The sequence below is a fragment of the Hyperolius riggenbachi genome, chromosome 2, assembly GCF_040937935.1.
Source record: "Hyperolius riggenbachi isolate aHypRig1 chromosome 2, aHypRig1.pri, whole genome shotgun sequence".
NCBI lineage: Eukaryota > Metazoa > Chordata > Amphibia > Anura > Hyperoliidae > Hyperolius > Hyperolius riggenbachi.
In genome coordinates this window covers 115,267,314-115,279,539 of record NC_090647.1, presented here as the reverse complement: position 1 = coordinate 115,279,539, position 12,226 = coordinate 115,267,314, and the positions used below count along the sequence as shown (strand labels likewise).

The 12,226-nt window shown below is 41.8% G+C and overlaps 1 protein-coding gene across 1 annotated transcript in view; it reads right to left on the bottom strand.

Moving 5' to 3' along the window:
- The window catches only part of LOC137545715 (keratin, type II cytoskeletal 80-like), a 105,232-nt gene that overhangs the window by 17,251 nt on the left and 75,755 nt on the right, over positions 1 to 12,226 (bottom strand). The window contains exons 5-6 of the mRNA XM_068267249.1: positions 4,955 to 5,119; positions 232 to 357 (exon numbers count right to left, since the gene is read on the bottom strand). Coding sequence (XP_068123350.1) covers positions 232 to 357; positions 4,955 to 5,119 — 291 coding nt within the window. The remainder of the gene's footprint in view (positions 1 to 231; positions 358 to 4,954; positions 5,120 to 12,226) is intronic.

Sequence of the window (12,226 nt, the reverse complement as noted above, 5' to 3'; positions counted from 1 at the left end):
AGCACTGATCCGTCTCCGCCAAAAACAGGAAATTTCATGGATCTTGCCAATATTCTTAACATTTGTGTACATTTATCTGCTTTTCTGGAGTTTAGTTTACTTGTGACTCTTTATTATATGCCCATTATGATTTTTTTTCGCTTTTCTACTTATTGCAGAGATGAATGTGTAATATAACCCAGTAGATCTACTGTATACTCACAGATACAAAATGCTGTGCTAAGTTCTTACCTGAGTCTGCAAACTTAGAATCTCCGATCTCAGACGCTGAATCTTTCCATTGAGCTGGGTGATCTGGCTGCGGCTGTTCTCTAACTCAGCCTCACAACGTCCGGCTTGGAGAACTCCTTGCTTTAACTGTATTTGAGAACAAAAAGGTGTTTTTTAGTATAATGTGATCACAAGCTGAGCCGGATCATCCACAAGGCAACCTAGTTTGGTGATTAGAGCCAGATGGGTGTCCAGGGCCTTGCTGGCACCTCCTCTGACTTCTATCATTGCACCAGAAAAGTCATGTAATAAATAGTAGGAACTATGATTTATCAGCTAGGTGAATTCCATTGTAGTTGAGACACTTATTACCTCACCTGTGCATAAATGAAGTTGCCTGAAAAACATGCACCGTTGGGGAGTCACGACAGGTTTAAGAAACGCTGCCTCAATCCATTGCTGACCACAAGTCATTTCTTCCTCCTGCATTGGCTGAATCAGGAAGCAGTAGTAACACATGATCATGTTACTCTGACTGTCGTCATCTGCAGGAGACCGTGCCACCAACACAGTATGCACAGTGCCTCTTTAACCACGTCGCTGGTCATCCCGCGATCGACATTAGAGAAAAATGCCTATACCGTTGTAGCCAGAGGGTTAATCGCGGGACCACTACAATCTCTGCCCAATTAGACATTTTTGTCAAATCTAAAGTCTAATTGGGCAAAAATATTGTATAGTGTATGTGTAACTCTATTCTTATTTCATTCCCACGTTCCTTCTTCAGGTTCCTTCCTCAAAAACAAAGGGGCGTATTCACAACGATCAGTAAGATTTCCGAGTGCCCCAGTCTTTACATCATCTATGTAGCAAGTTATGCAAACAGCTTTAGGCACCTCATTAATAAAGCAAACTATGCTACATAACTTCTCTAAAGACCAGCACATGCACTGCCTACAAATATACATTTTAATAATATTTTGTGAATATACTCCAAAGAAGATTATTGTGACTTTCTGGTGCACGACTAAGTTGCATTTGGAAACATTGTAACAGTTTCTAAAATAGGTTTGCCAGCTTTTTAAATTAAATAGGAAATATTGATTGTAAATATGATATTAACCACTTCACCACTGAGGGGTTTTACCCCTTGACCACCAGAGCAATTTTCACCTTTCAGCGCTCCTTCCATTCATTCGTCTATAACTTTATTATTACTTATCCCAATGAAATGAACTATATCTTGTTTTTTTTTGCCACCAATTAGGCTTTCTTTAGGTGGGACATTATGCCAAGAATTATTTTATTCTAAATGTGTTTTAATGGGAAAATAGGAAAAAATGTGGGAAAAAATTATTATTTTTTAGTTTTCGGCCATTATAGTTTTTAAATAAAACATGCTACTGTAATTAAAACCCATGAAATGTATTAACCCATTTGTCCCGGTTATAAAACCATTTAAATTATGTCCCTATCACAATGTTTGGCGACAATATTTTATTTGGAAATAAAGGTGCATTTTTTTCAGTTTTGCATCCATCCCTAATTACAAGCCCGCAGTTTATAAAGTAACAGTGTTATACCCTCTTGACATAAATATTTTAAAAGTTCAGTCCCTAAGGTAACTATTTATGTTTTTTTTTTATTGTATTTTTTTTTTAATTACAAAAAAAAAAAAAAAAATTGGGGAGTGTGGGAGGTAATGAGTTAATTTATTGTGCAAATGTAATGTTTGTATATGTAAAATGCTTTTAGGGTGTAGTTTACTATTTGGCCACAAGATGGCCACAGAGTGTTTGTTTACATGCGACCTGTAAGCGTCCGGAAGGACGCTTACAGGAAGCAGTAGGAGGCTGGGAGACGCACAATGATCTCGCTGTTTCTGAAAGAAGCAGCAGATCATTGCGGGGGCTAGATCAACGAACGGGAATGGATTTTCCCGTTCATTGATCTCCGGGCGAGCGGGTGGCGGCGTGCACGAGCGGCGGGTGCGCGCGCACGAGCGGCGGTAGCGCGGAAGGTACGGATTTCTCCGTCCCTGGTTTTTTAGGAGGGAAAAAAGGGGCGGAGAAATTCGTACCGCTGGGGGTAAAGTGGTTAAAGGATACCACAACTGACATGTGGCATAATGAGATAGACATGGGTATGTACAGTGCCTAGCACACAAATAACTATGCTGTGTTCCTTTTTTTCTTTCTCTGCCTGAAAGAGGTAAATATCAGTTATGTAAGTGGCTGACTCAGTCCTGACTCAGACAGGAAGTGACTACAGTGTGACCCTCACTGATAAGAATTTCCCCCTTTTTTATCTCTTTCTTGCTCTCAGAAGCCATTTTCTTCTAGGAAAGTGTTTTATAGTTGGAATTTCTTATCAGTGAAGGTCACACTGTAGTCACTTCCTGTCTGAGTCAGGACTGAGTCAGCCACTTACATACCTGATATTTACCTCTTTCAGGCAGAGAAAGAAAAAAAGGAACACAGCATAGTTATTTGTGTGCTAGGCACTGTACATACCCATGTCTATCTCATTATGCCACATGTCAGGCAGTGTGGTATCCTTTAAGCAACAGCTGAACTGACCCAAAATGAAGTAATACAAACATGTCAATTATGAGGTCCTGAAGTTTACAGATCACCTGGTCATGCTGGCCCATCTCCGTTCCCCCACATTGTCCACATTATCCCCCGTTTTAGGGTTTGACCAAAGCCAGTTGAATTAAACCTGCATGCTGTCATAATCGGCACTCTTGTCCATCTGTATCCCCACACGGCTGTGTATGTCAGCCATGGCAGGAGCATCCTGTGCATGCACACTTCGGAAGTGCCACTTGTGCATGATGGGAAAGAAATGGAGGCTAGCATTACCAGTGGACCTCATAATGGACACATTGGCACATTTTAGGTTACATCACGTGTCTTTGAATATCTAATCTAAATAATGAAATAATAGTTTTACATTAAAAATAAATAATAATTATAATATCAATATATATTATAAATTATATTGATTTGTTATGTTTCAGAATTGAATAATAACAGCAAGAACAGAAAGTATTTTACTTCTCTTTTACCCAGTCACTCAAAACACCAGACTCTTCCTGTTTTCTGTGGGAAAGAAGCTGCGCTACCTGCGCTGCCATATTATTGTTAAACCGGACCTGCTCTAAAATCTAAAAGACAAGCAACAGCTTCACAGAAACACATTTATTTGTTACAGCTGATACAAATCCTACAATAAATCTGCAGTGTGTCTACTTTTTGCTTTCATGGATTCAGACATATTGTAAACATCCTGTCTTTACAAATTAGCCGCTCTACCGTGGCAGAGGAGATTCCTGAGCTGACACAGCTGAGGGATCAAATTACGGTGGTGATTAGTCACAGATGAGGGGGAATTAGATAGGCTAAACTCTCTAAATACATACAAGGTGCATTTCTCTCTGTTTTCCTTCTGTGCTGTGCAAGAGTTCAGGCCACTTTAATCATGCTTGGACTGGCTGAGATCGGGCCGTGTGTAGCCAGCTGAAGTGTGAAACCTTAGGCATGTCTGACTGAGGAGTTGTCACTGATTTACTTAAATATGTTTCCTAAAGGCACACTTAGCTCATCTCCTCATCTCTGTAAACAATAGCATACTGTAATCTTTTGTATTTGTTATTTGTCAGTAATGATTTGTAATGGTAACATTGCTCATGCGTGGCTTTGGGTACTTTTTCCCTGCAGTCATTGCCGTGTCTGTCTTGATGTAAAAAGGCATTTTGTTAAGTAATGTTACTTTCTTACGATGCCCAGTTTGTAGTCGCACCTGCATGTTTACTGGCCATGTGGAATGTGTCAATACAGAGCTTCACTCATCACTCCCCTATGCTGGTATTTGCTCTCTCATTCACAGATGCACTAACTTCTCACTAGTCTATGTTAAGTATATTTTTTTTTCCAAATATCGCTATTGTTAGCTTTATGTGATTTTTAAGATGACTTCAGTTTTATATGGTAGCAGAATTTAGCTTTAATCACTTCACCACTACGCCAGAGCAATTTTCACCATTCAGCGCTCCTGCCTTTCTTTCGCCAATAACTTAATCACAAGAAGACGATCTATATCTTGTTTGTTTGCCACCAATTAGGCTTTCTTTGGGTGGTACATTATGCTAAGAATTATTTTATTCTAAATGCATTTTAATTGGAATAATAAGAAAAAAAAATTGAAAAACAAATTAGTTTTTAGTTTTCGGCCATTATAGGTTTAAAATAATATGTTATACTATGCATTAAACCCAGCCATTTTATTTGCCCACATGTCCCAGGAAGGGATTTATTCCATTATTTTTTCTTATTAAAAAAAAAATATTGAGCCTGCCCTTTTTTTTTTTTTTTTTTTTTGCCACTAGATGGCATTAGAAACTCTATCCTGGGTTACCAGGTTTTTTTTTTACTCTTAATTTTTTTTTTTACAACTTTTGTTGTTATGAATTGACATGGCCCTTGAACGGGGTCATGTCCATGCACTCCAGACACTGCGATTGGTTCGGGGAACACTTGCTGACCCGTAAATGTCGCTGGGAACGAGCACTGCATATGTGTGTGCACCCGCCCTGGCAGACTAGCGTGGCTCCTATGATTAACTGTATAAGTTCCCCAAGGGCAAGTGTTTTTTTTTGCTTGCTGGCTGCTGAAAATATACAAAATAAAACAGTAATATAATGTGATAAAATGTAGTACATAATTTCTGTGGCGATATCTACCTTATTCTGGGAAAGAGTCTGTGCTTCTTCCCGACTCCGTGCAGCAATCATCTCATAGCGTTCCTTTATCTCCTTCACCAAATTCTCCAGTCTCAAAGGCTGTCCACCGTCCATGTTCACCATTACTGATATATCTCCGGACTGCTCCAACACTTCTTTCAGTTCCTAGAAAAAAAATGGAATTCATTCTGAGGGTGCTGCAAACTCATATTAAAGGGAACTTGAAATTAGAGGGACATGGTGGCTGCCATATTTATTTCCTTTTACCGGTTGCCTGGCAATCCTAATCATTTCTTTGGCTTCAGTAGTATCTGAATCGCACTTCTGAAACAAGAATGGTGCTAATCTAGTCAGACTTCAGTCAAAACATCTAATCTGCATGCTTGTTCAGGGTTTATGGCTAAAAGTGTTAAAAGCAGATAATCAGACAGCCAGGCAATGTGCATTGTTTAAGGGCACTTTTACATATACCGCGTTATGTTGCTGTGTGTTCTGCTCCGTCATTGAAAGTTTATGGAGATTTCTATACTTACAGGATGCATCGTTCTGCGCCTAAAGTAGTCAAATCACTGCAATCCCATTGCAAGGTCATCCATGCGTTACCGCATGATCTGTTCCCACCCCATGCAGTAAGTGTAAACGACGGAGTGCTGCATGCATCCGCAGATCGACAGGAATCCCGATGAGGTACTTCCTGTCCAGCAGGGAGTAGGTCACTGAATGAGGGATATCAGACTCCATTTCCCAATAAGTTCAAGAGGGCTGTTTATGGCCATTTTGGTTCCCGAGGTATGGTACCTTTTTTGTTGAAGCCCCACCCCCTTCCTCCAAACTTGTGACTAGGAAGACTATAGCCTACATAAGTTAGTTTTGCTGCAACTGCAGGCACCTATAACAAAATGATAGGATATACAGGGAAATTGTATTGTTTTTCAAAATGAACCTATAAAGAAGCCAAAAGCTATTACCAAAAGCTGTTACCAGGCCAGATACATCTAATTTCCCCTAACCCACTTAACCCACATATTACTATTATTATTTATTGTATTTATAAAGCGCCAACATATTACTCAGCGCTGGACAATAAATAGGGATACATACATTGTAAACAAAGGGGGACAGACAGAGAGGTAGCAAACGTTTATACACCATAGATGCAGGTGAACAGAGGCGCCAATAGGATAAAATAATAAAATAAAAAGTTTAAAATGTGGATGTGGCAGAGGTGGACTCCTAGCCACTCCAAAGGACACTACAACAGGCAACTTTTAAGGTATAGAACAAAAAGATTTCTTATTACACTCCACAATATTGCAACGCATTTCGCGGGCGTGACCCCACTTTCTCAGGCAGTTCAGTTAGGAGTATAAAGCTGTGGGACAGAGCTTAGTTTTAGACACAGCCTATACTGTATAAATGTATATTAATAATCAATAACAGTGGATCATCAGTATAGTATACATCAATGATAATTAAGAGCCATAATAGTAAATGAACAAATAAATACATAAATAAAATTGATACACAATGTTGCAAGTTTTAACCGTAAAAAATGTGTTGCTTACGTGAATTCAGTGTGTAAATATATCTAAAATTATTTAAAAGGAGTAGTAATAATTGATAAAAGAAAAGAGCATAGGGGTGTAGGGATATGTAGTGTAAATAATATCAGGCGTAGGGGTGTGGGGATATGTAGTGTAAATAATATCAGGCGTAAGGGTATAGGGATATGTAGTGTAAATAATATCAGGCGTAGGGGTGTAGGGATATGTAGTGTAAATAATATCAGGCGTAGGGGTATAGGGATATGTAGTGTAAATAATATCAGGCGTAGGGGTATAGGGATATGTAGTGTAAATAATATCAGGCGTAGGGGTATAGGGATACGTAGTGTAAATAATATCAGGCGTAGGGGTATAGGGATATGTAGTGTAAATATCAGGCGTAGGGGTATAGGGATATGTAGTGTAAATAATATCAGGCGTAGGGGTATAGGGATACGTAGTGTAAATAATATCAGGCGTAGGGGTATAGGGATATGTAGTGTAAATATCAGGCGTAGGGGTATAGGGATATGTAGTGTAAATAATATCAGGCGTAAGAGTATAGGGATATGTAGTGTAAATAATATCAGGCGTAGGGGTATAGGGATATGTAGTGTAAATAATATCAGGCGTAGGGGTATAGGGATATGTAGTGTAAATAATATCAGGCGTAAGGGTATAGGGATATGTAATGTAAATCATATCAGGCGTAGGGGTGTAGGGATATGTAGTGTAAATAATATCAGGCGTAGGGGTGTAGGGATATGTAGTGTAAATAATATCAGGCGTAGGGGTGTAGGGATATGTAGTGTAAATAATATCAGGCGTAGGGGTGTAGGGATATGTAGTGTAAATAATATCAGGCGTAAGGGTATAGGGATATGTAGTGTAAATAATATCAGGCGTAGGGGTATAGGGATATGTAGTGTACACAATATCAGGCGTAGGGGTGTAGGGATATGTAGTGTAAATAATATCAGGCGTAAGGGTATAGGGATATATAGTGTAAATAATATCAGGCATAGGGGTGTAGGGATATGTAGTGTAAATAATATCAGGCGTAGGGGTGTAGGGATATGTAGTGTAAATAATATCAGGCGTAGGGGTATAGGGATATGTAGTGTATACAATATCAGGCGTAGGGGTGTAGGGATATGTAGTGTAAATAATATCAGGCGTAAGGGTATAGGGATATATAGTGTAAATAATATCAGGCATAGGGGTGTAGGGATATGTAGTGTAAATAATATCAGGCGTAGGGGTGTAGGGATATGTAGTGTAAATAATATCAGGCATAGGGGTATAGGGATATGTAGTGTAAATAATATCAGGCGTAGGGGTATAGGGATATGTAGTGTAAATAATATCAGGCGTAGGGGTATAGGGATATGTAGTGTATACAATATCAGGCGTAGGGGTGTAGGGATATGTAGTGTAAATAATATCAGGCGCAGGGGTATAGGGATATGTAGTGTAAATAATATCAGGCGTAGGGGTGTAGGGATATGTAGTGTAAATAATATCAGGCGTAGGGGTGTAGGGATATGTAGTGTATACAATATCAGGCGTAGGGGTGTAGGGATATGTAGTGTAAATAATATCAGGCGTAAGGGTATAGGGATATGTAGTGTAAATAATATCAGGCGTAAGAGTATAGGGATATGTAGTGTAAATAATATCAGGCGTAGGGGTATAGGGATATGTAGTGTAAATAATATCAGGCGTAGGGGTGTAGGGATATGTAGTGTATACAATATCAGGCGTAGGGGTGTAGGGATATGTAGTGTAAATAATATCAGGTGTAAGAGTATAGGGATATGTAGTGTAAATAATATCAGGCGTAGGGGTATAGGGATATGTAGTGTAAATAATATCAGGCGTAGGGGTATAGGGATATGTAGTGTAAATAATATCAGGCGTAAGGGTATAGGGATATGTAGTGTAAATAATATCAGGCGTAGGGGTATAGGGATATGTAGTGTAAATAATATCAGGCGTAAGGGTATAAGGATATGTAGTGTAAATAATATCAGGTGTAGGGGTATAGGGATATGTAGTGTAAATAATATCAGGCGTAGGGATATGTAGTGTAAATAATATCAGGCGTAGGGGTATAGGGATATACAGTTTAAATAACATCAGGCGTAGGGGTGTAGGGATATGCAGTGTAAAGAGCCAAAGGCTTGCAATCTAAATGGTGGGGGACGGACACATAAGGTAGGGTTGTGGAAAAGGTGCTTGACTGAAAGATACCAAACCCATTGTATAATTGAAGTGTGTGCATAGGTGCGTACACACGCACTTCCAGCGGCAACGATGGGTCCGCCCTCCCCGCTGAGCAGATCGTTCATAAACAGCCTTATCAGTCCGCCGACAGCGCGTACACACGCACTACTGTTGGCTAAAAGACCGCCCAGCGGGAGGGTCTGGGGGACTCGTCGCCACTGGTAGTGCGTGTGTACGCACCTTATCTACTTTATACGTTGATCTTTACAGGTGGGTATATTGTCCTAGAAATCCAACAGTTCCTATAATTAATACAGGCTAAATCTAAAACCATTACAGCTTAATTAGCACATTAATAGCACCTGCTATAGCCTTGTTAAGGTGCGTACACACGCACTACTATAAGGAACGACCGGTCCGTCAGACCCTTCCGCTGGGCGGGCGTTCCGCCGACAGTAGAGCTTGTGTACAGTCTGTCGGCAAACTGATAACACTGTTTCTGAACGATCCATTCAGTGGATCGTTCAGAAATAGTGTTATCAGTCTGCCGACAGACTGTACACGCGCTGTACTGTCGCTGGAACGCCCGCCCAGCGGGAGGGTCTGACGGACTCACAGTTCCTTATAGTAGTACGTGTTTACGCACCTTTAGGCTTCTCTGGCATCATGTGTTATGCCTAATACACACAATGAGATTTTCTGGCAGATTTCTTGCCAGATCGATTCTTTCCAGCATGTCCGAACTGATTTCCGATCGATTTTCCATAGCAGTGAATGGGAAATCTATCAGAAAATCGATTGGAAATCAGATTGGACATGCTGCAAATAATTGATCTGGCAAGAAATCGGCCAGAAAATCTCATTGTGTGTATTAGGCATTACACTAATTAGCAGTGCACATTTAAGGGCTAGTTTCCACGGGCAGCTGAACTGTGTGCTCAGCAAGCATTTGCCAGGCAGCAACAAGCAGTTACCAGGCAGCAGGAAGCAGTTATGAGAGTTTGAGAGGCTTTTCATTGCCTGTCAACTGTTAGTGGAAAAGGGGCCTAATGCTGGGAATTCACGGTTAGATTCTGAGCCATTTAGATGGCTTGATTGATAATTTCCGACACGTCGTTTCGCCGCTCGATTCCGCATAGAGGACAATGGAAAAAGATAAGAGAAACGAGCGGAAGATAAGAGAATCGCCCGTGGAAATCGAGCGGCAAAACGATCGAGCGGAAAATTAAGCCATGTATTCCCAGCATTAATGTTAGAAATGTCATTCATGCCATTCCTATTGGGACTAGCATTTGTGTATGAGAATTCCAAAAATATCTCTGCAGTGCCGCCTTCAGCAGGTGTCACCTAGTGTTGGGCGAACAGTGTTCGCCACTGTTCGGGTTCTGCAGAACATCACCCTGTTCGGGTGATGTTCGAGTTCGGCCGAACACCTGACGGTGTTCGGCCACATGGCCGAACTAAGAGCGCATGGCCGAACGTTCCCCGAACGTTCGGCTAGCGCTGTGATTGGCCGAACGGGTCACGTGGTTCGGACCCGAACGCGCTCTGATTGGCCGAACTGTCACGTGGTTCGGGTAAATAAATACCCGAACCACGTCATATCTCCGCCATTTGTCTGTGGGTTTAGCTTTGGGTAGGCAGGCAGGGTAGTTCGCGCTCCAGCCACGCTAGCCAGGGTCCCCCCTGTCATTGTGTCGCTGCTGGGAACAGTAGTACACCGCTCGCTCAGCCACACTATATAGCATTCTGTTTACTGCCACTCTGTGTACCTCGCTCAGCCACATTATATAGCATTCTGTTCACTGTTCTGTGTCTGCTGGGAATAGTGGTACACCGCTCGCTCAGCCACACTATATAGCATTCTGTTTACTGTTCTGTGTCTGCTGGGAATAGTGGTACACCGCTCGCTCAGCCACACTATATAGCATTCTGTTTACTGTTCTGTGTCTGCTGGGAATAGTGGTACACCGCTCGCTCAGCCACACTATATAGCATTCTGTTTACTGTTCTGTGTCTGCTGGGAATAGTGGTACACCGCTCGCTCAGCCACACTATATAGCATTCTGTTCACTGTTCTGTGTCTGCTGGGAATAGTGGTACACCGCTCGCTCAGCCACACTATATAGCATTCTGTTTACTGTTCTGTGTCTGCTGGGAATAGTGGTACACCGCTCGCTCAGCCACACTATATAGCATTCTGTTTACTGTTCTGTGTCTGCTGGGAATAGTAGTACACCGCTCGCTCAGCCACACTATATAGCATTCTGTTTACTGCCACTCTGTGTACCTCGCTCAGCCACATTATATAGCATTCTGTTCACTGTTCTGTGTCTGCTGGGAATAGTGGTACACCGCTGGCTCAGCCACACTATATAGCATTCTGTTTACTGTTCTGTGTCTGCTGGGAATAGTGGTACACCACTCGCTCAGCCACACTATATAGCATTCTGTTTACTGCCACTCTGTGTACCTCGCTCAGCCACATTATATAGCATTCTGTTCACTGTTCTGTGTCTGCTGGGAATAGTGGTACACCGCTCGCTCAGCCACACTATATAGCATTCTGTTTACTGTTCTGTGTCTGCTGGGAATAGTGGTACACCGCTCGCTCAGCCACACTATATAGCATTCTGTTTACTGTTCTGTGTCTGCTGGGAATAGTGGTACACCGCTCGCTCAGCCACACTATATAGCATTCTGTTTACTGTTCTGTGTCTGCTGGGAATAGTAGTACACCGCTCGCTCAGCCACACTATATAGCATTCTGTTTACTGCCACTCTGTGTACCTCGCTCAGCCACATTATATAGCATTCTGTTCACTGTTCTGTGTCTGCTGGGAATAGTGGTACACCGCTGGCTCAGCCACACTATATAGCATTCTGTTTACTGTTCTGTGTCTGCTGGGAATAGTGGTACACCACTCGCTCAGCCACACTATATAGCATTCTGTTTACTGCCACTCTGTGTACCTCGCTCAGCCACATTATATAGCATTCTGTTCACTGTTCTGTGTCTGCTGGGAATAGTGGTACACCGCTCGCTCAGCCACACTATATAGCATTCTGTTTACTGTTCTGTGTCTGCTGGGAATAGTGGTACACCGCTCGCTCAGCCACACTATATAGCATTCTGTTTACTGTTCTGTGTCTGCTGGGAATAGTGGTACACCGCTCGCTCAGCCACACTATATAGCATTCTGTTTACTGTTCTGTGTCTGCTGGGAATAGTAGTACACCGCTCGCTCAGCCACACTATATAGCATTCTGTTTACTGCCACTCTGTGTACCTCGCTCAGCCACATTATATAGCATTCTGTTCACTGTTCTGTGTCTGCTGGTAATAGTGGTACACCGCTCGCTCAGCCACACTATATAGCATTCTGTTTACTGTTCTGTGTCTGCTGGGAATAGTGGTACACCACTCGCTCAGCCACACTATATAGCATTCTGTTTACTGCCACTCTGTGTACCTCGCTCAGCCACATTATATAGCATTCTG